The sequence below is a fragment of the Physeter macrocephalus genome, chromosome 16 (genome assembly GCF_002837175.3).
Source record: "Physeter macrocephalus isolate SW-GA chromosome 16, ASM283717v5, whole genome shotgun sequence".
In the NCBI taxonomy this organism is placed as follows: domain Eukaryota; kingdom Metazoa; phylum Chordata; class Mammalia; order Artiodactyla; family Physeteridae; genus Physeter; species Physeter macrocephalus.
Genome location: NC_041229.1, coordinates 38,366,494 through 38,383,343, shown reverse-complemented (window position 1 = coordinate 38,383,343; position 16,850 = coordinate 38,366,494). Strand labels below are relative to the sequence as shown.

The 16,850-nt window shown below is 39.4% G+C and overlaps 1 protein-coding gene across 1 annotated transcript in view; it reads right to left on the bottom strand.

Annotated features, from left to right (window-relative positions):
* The window catches only part of SESN3 (sestrin 3), a 73,504-nt gene extending 60,238 nt beyond the window's left edge, over positions 1-13,266 (bottom strand). Inside the window, exon 1 of the mRNA XM_007116824.4 lies at positions 12,949-13,266. Within this exon, the coding sequence (XP_007116886.2) occupies positions 12,949-13,026 (78 nt within the window). The 5' untranslated portion in view covers positions 13,027-13,266. The remainder of the gene's footprint in view (positions 1-12,948) is intronic.
* Positions 13,267-16,850: the final 3,584 nt, after the last annotated feature.

Below are 16,850 nucleotides of genomic sequence, written 5' to 3'. Positions count from 1 at the left end.
GCTGAGCCTGCGCGTCCGGAGCCTGTGCTCCGCAACGGGAGAGGCCACAACAGTGAGAGGCTCCCTCCCGTACCACAAAAAAAAAAAAAAAAAAAAAAAAAAAAAAGTTAGCCTCTGTAATACTAACGGCACTTCCACTGAACTCAAGCAAGGTGTGACAATTTCAAAAGAGGTAAAAAACACTGTTTATAGGTGCTAAATGACCTGACAAATGTGCTCTCAAGTATATTCAGTATCTACAGATTTTTAAAGTTTTACTTTGGATCCATCCAAATTACACGCTATCTATCCGGGTACTAAATAGGCAGGTCATTCCAGTTAGAAGTTTTTACAAATGGTAATGTTTATTACATAGTTGGCTTTTGATTAATTTTGTACACCAATGAAAGTAGATAGAATTACATAGAAAAAACTTTTTAATAGGTCTATCAGAAAGGTCACCTAACTAACTGAGGTCTCTGATGCAAAATGCCTTGCACTGCTTCTATACCAAGAGGTCAGCAAACTTCTGACTGCTGGCTAAATCTGGCCTGCCACCTCCTTTTCTGCTGCTTGGGAGCTAAGAATGGGTTTTATATTTTTAAATGACTGAAAAAAAAATAAAAAGAATGTTCATGACATGTGAAAATTATACAAAATTACAATTTCAGGACCCCTAAATAAAGTTGTATTGGAATAAAACTGAATCCATTCTTTAATGAATTGTCTATGGCTGGTCTCACAATACAGAGGCAGAAGTGAGTAGCTGTTACAGAGACAGCTACTTAGCCCTTACTTGGGGCCAGCAAGCCTAAAATACCTACTATCTACCCCTTTATAGAAACAGTTGCCAAACATGATCTATACTGTCTGCCAAGGGAGGGGCATAATCTTGAAGAGCTCTTTGTGAGATCCAGGTGTGTGTTGCAACTCATCACACTGCTTAGGCAAGAACCCTGATGTCCTCACTTAGTGTTCTTTCTGCGTCTAACAGGCAGGGGCACTTCATGTCTGTTGTATGAATAAATGAATGAAAGATATTCACAAAGTTTGTGAGTGGTTTATAAATGTTTACAGCCTTTACATTTCTTGCCTGATTAAGAATATGAACGCCATTAAAGGGTGATAGCATTGAGACACAGAATGAGAGTAAAATGGCAATCCATATATTTTTACCAGAAAAGGAAAATTGTTTCTACAATCCTATTTACCAAAATATATATTTCCCCTCATTTTTAAGGGCGCTAAATATTAAATAGGTCCCTTGCATAGTCAAAAGAATACTTATAAGTTCATGTTAATCTTGGGTGCTCAATAATCAATGTACTTTGTATAAAGAATATTAGAACCTAGACCTTGTAGTCATTTTAATAGTTGTACAATATAAAACAATTGATATCTCACAAGATTATTAACTATGTCATACTTAAAAAAATAAAACTATAACACAAATAGGATTCCACACGCCATCTGAGAATTCATTAATTTCAAGTAATATATTATACAAAAAAGCTTTGATAAAAGAATTTGAGGATCACTTGGGGTTTAGCGCTAAGGTACCTTTAGCTTAGGTGATTTTTGTTTTGTTTTAATTCTTTTTGAGTGGAGTAAATTTGCTGGGCTAATTTGTTTTCTTTATTAATTTATACCAAAAGAATTAAGACACACATGTTAAATTCCTAATTTCAAATAAAAAGGAAACTTGCTGGGGAGTTAAAATTGATTATTTTTTTCATTTATATTACCTTAAAGACAACAATGGGTAGTAGAAACAGCTTAAAATGCACCATTCTGGACTAGAGTCTTACTGAGCACAAAGTGAACAAAGATAGGCCAGCTTGATATTGGCCCTTGGTTATCTCAACATCCTGATTATCATCCAATTTTTATCCCTTCCATCAACTCCTACTGGAATATTGGATGAGACTGCAGTCTTCCTATTAGACACAACAACCAATAATCAAACATATCCTCAGAGTGAACATATTTAAAAATATTTTTTGTCAAAATCATTACCCTTCTTAGTGTTAAGCATACAAATTAGGAAAGATAGCTCCAGTGAAGCAGTTACTTACAATTTCACAATGTATCTTCCCCTGGAAACAATGTTATACCTAGTAGTTAGGTTTCCAGCCTAATCAGTAAATGGCTATTTAAAATACTAGTTACATTAATAGTACTGCAGAACCTAACTAGATTATCTTAACTGTGTTTCTACAGAAAACTCTCAAGAGTTCCAATTAACAAATAGCAAAACCACGTCTTCCCACAAATCTCTCTCCCTTTGTAAGACAAAAAACTCTTCTGTAGACACAGTATTGTAGGGGTGTTGGTAGGGGAAGGCCAGTGGAAGGATGAAGTCCCAGGGTTTCTTCATTTTCTTTCATCAACATTGTTGCCTTAACACAGGAAGACAAAATGAATAGTGGAGGGACTTCCTTGGCGGCACAGTGGTTAAGAATCTGACTGCCAATGCAGGGGACACGGGTTCGATCCCTGGTCCAGGAAGATCCCACATGCCGCGGAGCAACTAAGCCCGTGTGCCACAACTACTGAGCTTGCGCTCTAGAGCCCGCGCTCTAGAGCCCGCGAGCAACAACTACTGAGCCCACGTGCTGCAACTACTGAAGCCCACATGCCTAGAGCTCATGCTCCGCAACAAGAGAAGCTGCTGCTGAGAAGCCGCACACCTCAATGAAGAGTAGCCCCCACTCACCGCAACTAGAGAACCACCGCACACAGTGATGAAGACCCAACGCAGCCAAAAATAAAAATTAATTAATTAAATAAAATGAATAGTGGAAATAATCATTCATGCTACTTCTTATCTTCATAAATTAACGCTTTGTTACTTCAAAAAAAAATTTACCAAAAAGTGAGAATGTTTCCTAGAGGTCCTCTTTATGAGACACAATACGTAAAATGTTTCTAGACAGTGTCGTTGGTCACAGACATTATAGCAGTATTGAATGAATCAGTGTTATTGAACTAATGTATGGCTGGTTGGCAAAAGGAGTCTGTCAAAGTTTGCTGGGAAATGAGGAAAAATATATCCTGGGATAAGAATGGTCACAAAATTAACAATAGATTTACATAGATAAAACAATGAACTAAATAGGTCAAAACTGTTCAATGAGAACTTCAATTTGATTCTCATTGATTTAATCTTATAAAGAGAAAAAATTACATTTTTCATGTAAAATTAAAGTAGTAGAAAATATCTGAACTTGAAATCACTCCTATTAATCTCAAGTAATCAAGTCCTATTGTTTCATTAATTTTACATTTTCTAAATCTTGTACATAAAGAAAACATATGGAGTACAAGGGAATGCAGTGTTTATAGCTGTATAAAGAGCCAGGCTTTGGAGTTAGACTGGTTTTAAATCCTGAGTCTGCCACTTATTGGACTATGATTTTAAGCAAGTAACTAAGGCTCTCTGAGTTGTAGTTTCTTCATCCATAAAGTGTGAATAATAATTCTTTATAGCTTTGTTGTGATGATTAAATACAATAATACACATGTAGGGCCTGAATACTTAGCACAGTCCATGGCACATAGGTGGTATTCAATAGAAGCTACTATTGTTATAGACATTATAAAATGCATTCAAAACTAAGAGTTACAGTCTCAGATAATTACCATAATCTTCCACAAAATCCAGTTTTAGTTACCTGTGAGGTAAATTTGACATTTCTAATTCTGCATATATCTAAAAAAAAGAAAGATTTCATTTCTTCAACGGCCTAGTTCCATCTTTGCAATATAAGAAGATGTAAAAATAAAATATATATCTAGAAATGAGAACATATACCTGCAGTACAAGTAGCTATTAATTAGTAGAGAAAGTAAGTTTTACTCAAATCTATACTTTAAAAAAATCTCTGGTACAAGAAATAACATGGCCTTAGTCAGCCAGTTTTACACTTGGTCATACTTACGCATATGCTATGTTTAATACATTCTTTGTGAAACATAGGTAAAATGGCTGTCATTCCTTATTAGCTTTGAGCAGCAAAATGCAACCCACCACTGAATAACCCATAATATTCATGTGTCCCTTAGGGGGGCAGTCAGTATTCTGGCCCATAGACCAATAAATAACTTCTGGGAGGATCCAAAAAGTAAAGGCTAGCTAAGAGGTAGTCCAGGCCTATGAAGAATTCTCTGGTTAACAGTTACCAAGCGTGATCTCCTTGGTCACCAAGGAGATCACAGCTGGCTTGGGAATATTCCAAAGTAAAAGACTTGGGGGAGGTAGAAGAGGGAAAGGCTTAGCCAGAATTCTCTGGTGAAACAAACCTCAGGAGGAGACCTGCAGAGAAACTGAGGTTTAAAGGTTACTCCTTTAAAGTAGTCTTCCCTTAGAGAACTCCAGCAGATTCCAGGAGATGAAGCATGTGTCCCTATCAAAGCAATGGCCATTTTACATTTCTGAGAGAGACCAACTGCTAAGGCCAGTGTCCTGATCCTCTTAGTGAAGTAACATTCTTGCTGTCTATCAGAACTCCCTCCAAAAAGTGGTATGATATTTAAGTGAAACATTGTCATGGTCACAAAGATGAAAGAATAATTTTTTTTATTAAACTTCTCAAAGTGTTCAGATAAATCTTATCAATAAAGAGGACAAAATATGGCTATAAAGAACAGACAAATCTTGGAAAGTGAGAAAAGAGTTGTCATTTTCTTAGCTAGATTACACTGTATTCAATATAAATGTACTGCCAATATTTGCTAAAAATAAACTTTCCATTAACCTGATCCCAAATAAGAGGCAACCTAGTAGGGGAAAGATATATATAAATTTTAATTATAATTCAACATGCAAAGTGCAATAAATGCAGTATACTTGAGTAGCATGGCAGTCCAGAAGACAGAAGAAAAAAACATTTGAAGATTAGGAAAGACTTTTTAGAGATGTCACAGGTGTTAAGAAAAATTTTGAACAATAGAAATTCTACATATTTACTGTAGGTTTAGATGGTATAGGATAGATATTTTCAAATAGTTTGCACACCTACTTATACATTTAACGTAACTGTTAACACAATATATGACTAAATGTTTTGGCTTGGCAACGTATGTACCGTGTATTGTGAATTCCACCTCCTCCCTCTATCCCCACTCCTACCACAGAGATGTCTAATGGACAGGTCAGCTACTGGTAGTCATTCGTAGGTCTCACCAGATGTAATCAGATAGATCCTTATGCCCATGCCTTCAACACCACACTGAATTACAGGTAGTTGTTGGCTGCCATAGCTTTGTGTACAGGGTAACCACTCCCTCTCCCAACCACACACACACACACACACACACACACTAAGTGGAAAATGCCCTATACCTTAGAGGGCTGCAATATTTAGGGACTTCCACATTCAGAGTGGTCCTATCTCCTGCTTACAGTAGTGGTTTTCTTGTTCTTTATTGAAACAATCTAGTTATCAGTAGTCTACATTGATACTCCTCTTTCTTCTGATTCTTGTCCCTTCTTCTGTTGCTTCTCCCACACTTCTCAGCTTTCAAGAAAAAAAGGCTAACCTTGCTACTCAGGGCCTTTCTTTCCTTTTCAGCCAAGAACCAACCAATTAGAGCACAATGGACATAATCTTTGGATCTGACCATTCTTTAGTTGTTGTATAGTAAGTACTAAGGAGAGCATTCCTTTAGAGCCAAAGAGCTTTGTTTTTGTCCATCCCCGGTTTCTACCAGGTAAAGGGATGCTCACAATACTTACAGAAAGATATCTCTAGCTAGTCTAAGTCTTACTACAGCTCTTACTCCACTTATTGGGTTACATCCCAATAAATCCATCATAAGTCAAAAATATCCTAGGTCAAAAATGCATTTAATACACCTAGCCTACCTTAAATGTGCTCAGAACAATTACATTAGCCTACAGTTGGGCAAAATCAGCTAACACAAAGCCTATTTTATAATAAAGTGTTGAATACATCATGGAACTTATTGTATACTGTACTGAAGGTGAAAAACAGAATGGTTGTATGTGTCTGGAATGGTTGTAAGTGAATTGGCTGTTTACCTTCATGATCACATGGCAGACCGGGAGCTCCACTTGTTACTGCTGCCCAGCATCACAAGAGAGCATCATAAAGCACATCACTGGCCCAAGAAAAGATCGAAATTCAAAATTCAAAGATAGTTTCTACTGAAAGTCTATCACCTTTGCACCACCATAAAGTCAAAAAATTGTAAGTCGAACCTTCCTCAATCAAGGACCATCTGTACTGTGGTACTAGAGAAGCTTCTAAGATGTCACTGAAAGGTGCTAGGCAGCATCTGCAAGTGATCCCCACATAGAACAGAGATGACTGGGTTGGGTTTATCTACATTTTCTGCCAGTGATATTAGCCTTTTATTTCCCCCATAGACACTCTAGAGAATTACATGTATATGCAACATACACTGCTGTCAGGATCTCTGGCTCAGTTCTCAAATGTTTTGGTCCTGGAACTCCAAAGAGGACCTCCTCTTGAGGTCCCCAAAGAGCTTCTGTTTATGTGTGTGTTATAACTGTCAATATTTACTGTTGGATTTAGTGCAGAAGTTAAAACAGAAATTTTTGAATGTCTATTAATTCATTTAAAATAATAACAAATCCACTACATGTTATCATGGCACATGTTTTTTATAAAAATAATTGTATTTTTCAAAACAAAAGAAATAGAAGAGATTTACATTTTTGCAAATCTCTTCAATGTCTGTTTAATGTAAGACAGCTGGATTTCATATCTGCTTCTGTATTCAATCTGTTGTGATAGGTTTTGATTGAAGGTATGGAAGGAAAATCTGGCCTCACACAGATATTTAGTTGGACAATGCAAGAGATAATTGTGAATATTCTGCTTTGATACTACGCCAAAACTTGACAAGTAGAGCTTCTGAAAGGTGAGTCACAATGTGGAATCTGAAGCCCAATCAGGAAACTTAACTTTCTATATTATATTAAAATTCATTTGTCTATGTTGTATTTTGAATGGATTTTTTACCCATGCATGATTCTGATAAACAGTTTCTCAAAAATGAGTCAAGTGATCCTGAAAATTCAAGGAAAACAACTGACAATATTCATTGGCAGTGGTAAAAAGAATGGTCAGATAGCAAAGATTATGTCCATTGTACTCTAATTGGTTGGTTCTGAGCTGAAAAGGCAAGAAAGGTCCTGAGTAGCAATGTCTTCATGCATTGGTCATTTAAAAGATACTGGCTCATTGAGTCATGCGGATCTTCCAAACGTTGACACATTTTGTAATATAATATGCTATAAAAAAAAAATCACACCCATTAATCACCCTTGCTCTCAAAAGGAGAATCTTTAAGAACTGGGAAGCTTTCAGGCTAATGGTGACAGATATACATTTTCCAAAATTTGAATTATTCCTTGAAAGCTTGAATTTTATCACTGGCAATAAATATTGTCAGTGTTTTTCCTTCAATTTTCAGGGTCACATTACTCAATCCTAAGAAAATTGTTATCAAATACCCAAGTTTGACAAACCAAAGTTTGCCTAACAGGTGTTCTTTTAAGTAAAAATGGGGTTCATTTTAAAAGTGGCTAGTTTAGCCTGCAACTGAAACAACTGCACAGATTCTTTCCCTAGAGACAACCAGATTGCTGTGCAGTAGAAGCACATAGTATACTTCTCATCACTCAAGGGTCAGGATTTAACAAAATTTAACAGTGATTATTGTTTGGTGCCACTACCTTGAGTTACACTAAGGGCCAGCACAGTTTTACCTCCACTGCTTTTGCACAGTGAAAAAAGAAATAAAGTCTTGTATGATCATGAAAATAGTTTTAACCTCCCAGGCCCGCTGAAATGGTCTTGGATACTCCCAGGGTCTGAAGATCATATTTGAGAACTGTGCTTTACCTCATTAAAGAATTAACCAAACTACTGCTAAAGAGATAATAAAAATAGCCAGCTAACTCTTCTCCTTCCCCTCCAGTTGATCTGCAATAATGTGTCAAAGACTGGCTAAAAGTCACATTTCCGACTAATATTACCTGGAGAGTTTTAGGTACCTATAGGCATTCCTATGCTGAAGCTGGGGGGTGGGGGGGGATGGATATTCCCTGATGGCCTCAGTACTACAGGGGACAATTCGAATGTAGTTTTTAGCTTATTACAGAGGCGGTATTAAGAATTAAATGGACTTCATACGAGTTGTATGACAGAGTCCATGCCTTTTAAATTTTCTCAGTTTATGAGAATCAACTGATAATGTGAAAGCACTGTAAAAATTGTGAAGGTCTACCCAAACATAAGTTATAAACCAGTCCCTTCAAAGGGGAAAAAGAGGATGATCAGATCGGGAGAAAAAGATTGAGACATGTTTTTACTTCCAAGCTCTTCTCCTAAATTAAAACAATGAAACATTCTTTGCTTTACCCTAGATTTGCCCCAACTTCTATTAAGCACAATCATACTTAACTTTTAGTCTTTTCAAACTTAATACCAATATCCCTCATCTGCTGAGGTGTCCAAAAGGCAATTTTATTTTATTTAATTATTTGAAACGTCGAAAGCAATGCATTGGATTACTATTTAAGGAGGGGGAGGGGTATAATATGCAAATAAAAATCTGCATGTTGATCACTAATTAAAAGCATAATATCTTTACCTCTCACATACAGGCAATAATTAGACAAGACAGAAAAGTGAAGGCTAACCAAATTACTCCGTATGTATTGAAATATATTGCCACAACACACAAAGGACCTATTCTAGGAATAGGGAAAATACATAGACTTGTCTTTCTTATATTTGTAGTTGTACCTTATGGTTTACAAACTACTTTAACACATATTACCTCTCTCCAGTTATGCAGCAACCTGCAAGGCAAGTAGAAATGATGTACATTTTACAGAGAAAACTAGGCTTCAACAAGTTAACTAACTTGCCCGAAATTCAAAGACCTATCAAAGACCTAATGATGAGCATATTTTGTGACTCCCAGTATCACTACATTTGCAGTTACAGTTTAGCAGTTTATTTATTTGGTGGTGGGGAGCTTATAGAAGCAGTAGAATCCCTTTACAAATGAAACCTTACATTGAATCTGAACTATGAAACACATAAATACACAAAAGCATTTTTATAAGTGTTTTAGTTATAAATGAACAATTACTGATAAGTTTTTCTCACAAGTGAAAATTGAACATGAGTAGATATGCACAGGAAGGAAGTTTTTTTAAAGGCCAGTGCCTTCATAATCAATGACAATCTTTCTGATCAATGTCTTATTAACAAAAATGTTCCAATATATGTACAAAGGGAGCAGAATAAATTTTAATTCAAGGCCTGTACAAGAATAGTCTTGTAACAAAAGATTTTTGGGTGGTTGTATTTTTAAATTATAATTTTAAAAAGTACTTAAAATTTAATCCAACTCAAGTATTTTTGAACACTGAAGCATCTTAGGGCTCCATAAAAAGCAGTTTGAAAACCACTGCATAATGGCTTGCTGTCATAAATTCACTGCTTGGTCTCTGTCTAGTTCATTTTCAGATAAAACTAAATAAAAAACTACTTTTGACAATCAAAAATATGTACATAAAAAACCTGATTAACCAAAGAAATATACAGCTACTCATCCACAGTCAAAGCAATACCATTCTTTTGGTTGAACCATATAAAACTGCTATTAACTGACAATTTTGACTATAAAAATGAGGTTCATATGGCTTAACCTAATATTTCCCATTTTATTTTCCCAGTCTCTTCACTCATCAAAAAGTTGTCAAAATAAGTGATCATATAAGCAAAGGGGAAAAAGTGCAATATCCAACAAAGATAAATCACTGGAACTACCTAAACATATTAAGAATTATAAAATGGTAAATCCTCTAACTTAAAGTGCAGAGTTTTATTCACTTCAGTAGCACTAACTGCTCAATACTCAAAATACATTGTAATATGCACCCTTTTATTTATTGGAAGACGAGTGACTGAGAGTTACCTACCTTTCTTAATGCAGTTTGGCACTCCACTTTGAAATTTATCTAGTCAGTGGAATTTCTTCAAGTAAAATGTATTACACTTCACAACTCATTAACTTTTCCAAAGTAAATAGAAGCATTTCCTCTTTTATTATAACATTTATTTAATTATTTTTGATAACAGAGCAAGTTAGAATAAGTAGGAGTTATAGATTTGAGGAGAGTTTTGTTTGTTCATTTCTTTCCTTATGTGGTTTACCTCTCCATTCTTTTTACTGACCTAAGGTTACCAAATTAGGTATATTTAATACATGAAGAAGTCTCTTTTTTGGAAGACACTGAATAAAAATTATGAAGGTACTTCTAAGAATAAATGTAATTCTCATACAATATACAATTTTCAGATGTTGGGTTGAACCAAATTATTTTCTTTGAAGGTGAATCCAGTTCTTTTTGAAGTTCCCCCCAAATTCAATACATTGCAACAAATTAAGCCACTTATTGAGAAAAAGGTGTCATGCCACATAAATAAAGGTGACTCTTCCCCCATCATTAATGAGGATTATAACAGCAAAGAGTAATTCACACTGGATGTGCATGATTTTCATTCTTCCCTCATGAGCTACACTGAACTAAAATTCAAAATGCTGTGACTCACATGGTTATTGCTGAACACTTTATTAAGTGGAAAACACAAGATAAGTCCAGAGAATCCCATTTTGAGCGTTATAGATGCATTTTGCTTAGAGTTATATACTTTCTATCAAAAAGAAAACCATTTCTTTATTAGAAAACTCTTATATGCTATTTTTAGAATGATGAAGAACTTAAAATACTAATTGATATCTTTTAAGAGCACTTAAGGCACTCTTTAAAAGCTACAAATGTTTGCCAAGTCATGCCATAACTGGCTCAAACAATCCCATTTCCGTGTAAAGTTATTTCATGCTACTGCATGAATCAATATTAAATACCTTGGAGTTACTAAAAACTGGGAATTAGCAGAGGTGTGCATAGCAATTATAAGATATGAAAATGGTGAATATCCATTTTCCATACACTACCTCTGTCTTTTAATAATAGCTAGAAATGAGGATGTTCTTTCTAGGTAAATAGAAATAGTTTCTTAAAAGCTAAGAGAAAGATATAAAGATGTCTTGAAAGCTAGCAAAGGGTCATGGATCCACAGCCATGGTTCTCTCAAAAGAAAAATAGATTTTGAAACTTAATACTACCTCCAAAAATTTAATTAGTCCACCAAATTGCCAGAGCCATTAAAAAAAAATCCAAGTCAATACAGCTCGTTTTTCCCTTATTCAGTTAAAAAAAATTAGCTGTTTTTTTTAACCAGGCTTTAGTTTAATCAAACATGTCTCAACAACACTTTTTTTTCATGTTAAAGACATAACATCACTTTTAAAGTTGGAAAATCATCATCATCATTTTTTAAAAAGCTAAGTTCAGATGCCATCTGGCCCAGAAGTGAAAGAGTTAACATTCAACTAAGCTGCTCTGCGCTTCTGATCCATTACATTTCTCACGAGCTGCCCTACAATGAGCTGAGCAAGTATCAACTGTAATTTGATCCCAGAGTTTATGGAAAAAAATAACTGCACATACTCAACATGCACATTTAATAAAAATCTGTTTCAAGAAAAACATATCCGATAAACACAATTTAAGGCATATTTCACTGTTTGATTAACTTCAAATATGCAACCCCTTTGCTTTCTTCGTGCTCTCAAATAAAATGGGGGGGGGGGGAAGCAGCCCTACTGCAGGGAAAAGAGGCTTGAAAAACAACTTTGATTGGCACTTGGCCTGACCCACAGAGGAAGAAAAACAGTTTTTGGACAAAGAGCGCAAATATTTGAGCTTGCTTACTTACATGCTTTCTTTTTTTTTTTAATATATAAAGAACAATCCCAATTGAACTGTATTTAGAGAAATTGACTAAAAACGGTGCCGTATTCATCTTAGTCTTTCAGCCCCGACGCATTTGCACAGCTCAGCAATTTTAATTCATTTGTACTGGACAAACAGGAGCACCTCAACTACTGTTTCCACTTAATGAAATGTAAAAATAGAGTCTCGAGAAGAATAAACTGATTATAATATTACCCAGTGGCGGCTGTTAAAGTCTGATTAAAAGCTTTTCTCGGTCTAAAACGACATCTTTTCACAGCCCCCTCACTCCACCCCGCTTAACGGAGCGACTAAGCCAAGTAAGCTAAACAATACTGGAGTAAACTTTCTATCAGTCACTCTGGGAAGCAATAAGCTGATTGTGCGTCTGATTTTTCTGGAGCAACACCGGGGGGCTGGGGATGAGTAAGTGCTAAAAATGGATAACTCACGTCCACCTCAGTCTCCACCTCCCCCAACCCCAGCTTGAGAAACTGTAACGTCGAATAGCATTTCCCATGGGCATAAAGTTCAAGCTGCTTTACCAGTTCCTTTCAGGATCGAACTGCAGCCACAAGACGACCATCCAAAGAATGTAAAAAGGGAGTGTTCGGGAAAAGCGTGCAAGGAAGGCAGAAGCAACCGAATAAACAAAAACAACACCCGCAAGAGTTAGGCACAGCAAAGAGGGAGCCAGGTTCCTCTGGACCAGACCAGGCAGTTCTGATTTCACACCGACCTCCACCAAGAGCACTGGGAGGAGGATCGAACAGGTCCGTCCCTCCCTCCGCCCTGGGAGCAGGCCGGGGGTGGCAAGGTAAGGAGGTGAAGGGAGGAACAGACCACAGGCACCCCCGCCCCCCCGCGCCCCCAAATCTCCAACCCCAGGGGACTAGCGTCTGTCCCGGCAAAGATCAAAAGCAGCAGCAGGCTAAACCCTCCACTCTCAACCCATGCCCCCTTTTTGGGTCTCGGCGTAGGGAAGGTTCCCCCGGATCCCTTTGAGCCTTGCTCCAAGAGTGCGCCCCGGGGCCGAGCAGCCCGAGCCGCGGCCGGCAGGAAGCGCCCTTTTCGGGCCGGACCCCAGGCCGAGCCCGTACCTTCCGCAGTACTTTCCGGCAGTTGGTACAGAGCAGGTAGTTGGCGGCGGCCGACGGGCTGCTGCTGCCCCGGTTCATCGTGGCTGCGGGCACCGAGGACGAAGGCGAGGGCGAGGGCGGGCGGCGGGCTGGGGCCGGGCTGTCACTGCGGCCGCCCGCGCAGCTGAGGGGCCGGACCGTCCCCCAGCCACCGGCCGCGCTTCAGCCTCAGCGTCCTCCGGGCGGGATGTCGGGATGGGAGGCGACGCCCCGAGAGCGAGCGGCTGCCCGAAGCGACCACCGCGGCAGCTGCCGAAGCGACGGCGGAGACGGTGGCGGCTGCTCCTCACCGGCCCGTTGTTCCACCCGCCCCCATCCTCCAGACCCCCGCCCCCGCCAGGCTAGGACGAGCAGCCGCCACCGCTGCCGCCGCCGCCGCCGCCGCCGCCGCCGCCGCCGCCACCGCCGCAGCGCCTCAGTGCGGCCCCGCCCCCGCCTCCCCACCACCTTCACCACCTCCACGCTCGGGCACCGCCCCCTCCCGCCAATCGGACCGCTCCAGCCACGCCCCCCGGGCTCTAGCCCACAGCCAATGAGCAACTAGAGCCCGGCTGGGAGCTGCACCAGCCAATCAGAGAGGCCAAAGAGGCCTTGAATCTCTGGGCAAGTTAAGTTTGTCTCCGAGGCTCCGAACTGAAGGGAGATGGCGGGTTAGTTAGGTAGTGGGGTGGGAGGGAATACAGTGTGCTGCTCCACCAATAGGAAGAAGAGGGTGTGTCATATGCAAATAACCCCGTGAAGCCCAGCCCCTCCCCTAAGACAAGGCACAGCCCCTGCTCAAGGTCTCTGCAGAAATGGTGAGGGAATGAGATAAATAACTGGGAGCTAGAGCTTGCTAGTGGGTCTAAGACTGAGCTAAATATTTCGTGATTTCTTGAGAAAGAGGGTGGGGGTGGGGGGAGCTAAAACGTTCTTACCGTCAGGGCAGTGGTTAGGCTTTCTCTTAACCAAAATCTTAGCTTAGCTGTAAAGAAGACTGCAATACGTAGCACTTTGCATCCAAGGATCTCAAAGAACTTTATGCATCATTTATCGTGAGCCCTGTTTTGCAAAAGACCAGTTACCTGAGGCTTCGGCAGCGGGTAGGGGATAGATGTTTAAGTATATTTGCACCATTAATCGAGTTAGAGGGAAGAAAAGACACAAAACCTGTGGGTGAGCGGTTTCCTCCTCCATCTAAAGCCCTTTCTCGCAGTCTCTCAGCAACGAAAATTCCTTTATTTGTCCAGCACGAAAAGGCCAAAGAGACAGGGTTGTCTTCCACCCAAAAGTCCTTCTGAGGCAGCTGGTTAAATAAACGCAGAGCATGGAGCTCTGCCTGGGAGCGAAGGTTCAGAGAACAAATTGCCATTTAAAACTGTTGGGTTGGACCTGCCTCTTCCGAAGCTAAAAATGGATTTAGGATTTTGGCGTTCACGCTCTGGGGAGAGAAGGCAGATGTAATTGGGGAAAACTCAGGCTGGCAGGGTGTGGGGGACAGGCGAGTGGGGGAGCCAGGTCTCCCGAGGAGCTAGCAGCGCGCATGCTAGTCTAATGCTGGTTCCCGACGCGAGACGCCCCGAAACCTGCTCCGCAGTGAGAACAAAGGCAGGCTCCGAGCGAGAACCTGATTGGTGCCCGGTCCTCACCGGTGTCCTCCGGACCCCGGAGATAACTTGCTCTGCCCACTGGCGCGGAGCACGGTGCGCACTGGCGCCCCAGCTCCCCACCCGGCCTTGGCCGGGACCACATAGGACTGTGCGTTATGACATCACCTGTTTTCGCTGTTGAGAACACGATCGGTATTCTCTGCTTCTCTTTTTTTAAAGGTCTCTGGTGTACGAGGATTTGTGAAGGCCTGCAGTTGGCAGAATGAATCTGTGGAGATGGTTTAAAAGAACGGTTTCACTGGTTTGCATTTCTTTCTTTTCTTCCCCTTCTTTTTAAAAAAACTACCCTGGTTTCCTTAGGGATTCAGGCGTAGTGTTGTGATGCAAAATCAGAAAGGTACACTTGGAGGAGCTAGCAAGTTTAGCATATCAAAGCTATTAGACCAAATTGTGTGGTTAAAACTGCCAATCTCCTCATTTTTCGACAGCTGCCTCCTCTCTGTCCCTTTTAGAGACCAACAGGCATAAACCAAGTCTACACAAGGAACAAAGGAAATGGAAATCTGCCAGTGTCAGGTTTAAATAGATTAAAATAGACTGGAAAACCCCCAAAGGGTCTAAGTTATGTGGTTGGGTAAATGTGTTGATCCATTTAACTAGTGATAGCTAAAGTTCTCTTGGTGCTGTGCAGATTTATAGAGCCTAGAATAGCAATGGCGTGGGGAAGGTGTATAACATGCAGTTAGAAGAAACTGTAAAAGCAAGAAGATTCAGCAAAGGGAGAAATTACTACGTACACTTCAACGCAGAGAACCAAGAAATCCAGGGAGAAAGGAAGTCTCAGTTGTCCTAAGAACTGAAACACATATGTGTCCCCATTTAGTGGTAAATATCTTGAGTTATATTCCTGGCTTGTAAAGCAGATTTTATGTGAATACATTTTAAAGGAAAGGAAAAATTGAAGGATGAAGTGAATTTTTGTGCAGAGACTGAGTTTTCTCAAACAGTATTTTAACTTCAAATTATTTTCTATCATATACTTTTTATATCCTTTCCTTCTATTTAATAGCTAAAATTCTTTCACAGTGAAGTCCTTTAAGTTCTTCCATAACTAAATCTCTCAAGAGGGAGTCCAAGAGAGGCCAGCCCAATACAATTATACCCTCTAACAAAGATTGCTAAAAGGAGGTTTTAGAGGAATCTCTTCATTGATCCATGGTCATATACATGTATGTGACCAAATGATGGCCCTCTCCACCAAATCCTCCAAACTGTTATAGCATTGTCTATACTGTCATTTATTTGGCAGTCAACCATGTACTGCACTGTAACATTTCTTCTATTGAACCACGATATATGTGTCTGTGTCCCACCCCTGAAATCTCCAATCCAGTAACTCATTCTCAATACACAATGACCACCCTTTCTTCTGGTTCTCACACCCTCAGTCTCATCATCCTTCTTCTTCCCTCTCATGGTAATGTTCAACTTCTGGACCCTTCCTTTCTCTTCCATTCCTCACCTGACCTCCCTTTCTTTCCCAGCTAGCCTGGATACCAGAAGGAGACTGTAACTTAGAGAATAAGTGACTTGCAAATCCTGGATCGCATTGTTAGTTAAGAGGGAAGGAAACAAAAGCCCATTCTTTGAACTTTGTACAGAGCAAGGAAAAACTCCGCCCCTTTTGTTGTCTGGTTGATCTAAAACAAGAAAGAACTTTAGGAAAGTAAGATCTGGGTGAAAATTAACAACCAATGTGGAGCACTACTTCTTAATTTTTTAATTACAAAATGAGAATGATACTTCATTAAACATTTTACATCATTTAAAAATAGTTTTTGCTTGTTTTGAACTATTTTTTTTATGTGACTTTTTTTTTCCTAGTTGTGCATAAAATCACATGGCTTGGATGTACTGTAAATTATTTAACCATTACTCCACTATGGAACATGTAGGTTGTTTCCAGTTTCTCATGATTATAAATAATGCTCTGATAAGCTTCCTCATATGTAAGTTTCTGGCAGCATCTTTTATTCTTAGATATGGAATTTCTAACCTAAAGGATATGAATATGTTTTAAGGCTTTTGATGCAATTTGTTAAAAGATTTTGTGGAAAGGTTTAACCAATTTGCAACCAACTCACAGAGAATAAGAGCACAGGGGAGAGAATCATTTGAAAGCACAAATCTGATCTGCCGTCCTCCTACAGAAGGCCAGTCAATAGTCCACTTACCTCTACTTCGAATGCCCTCCATCTTTCTCTTTGCAAGTTC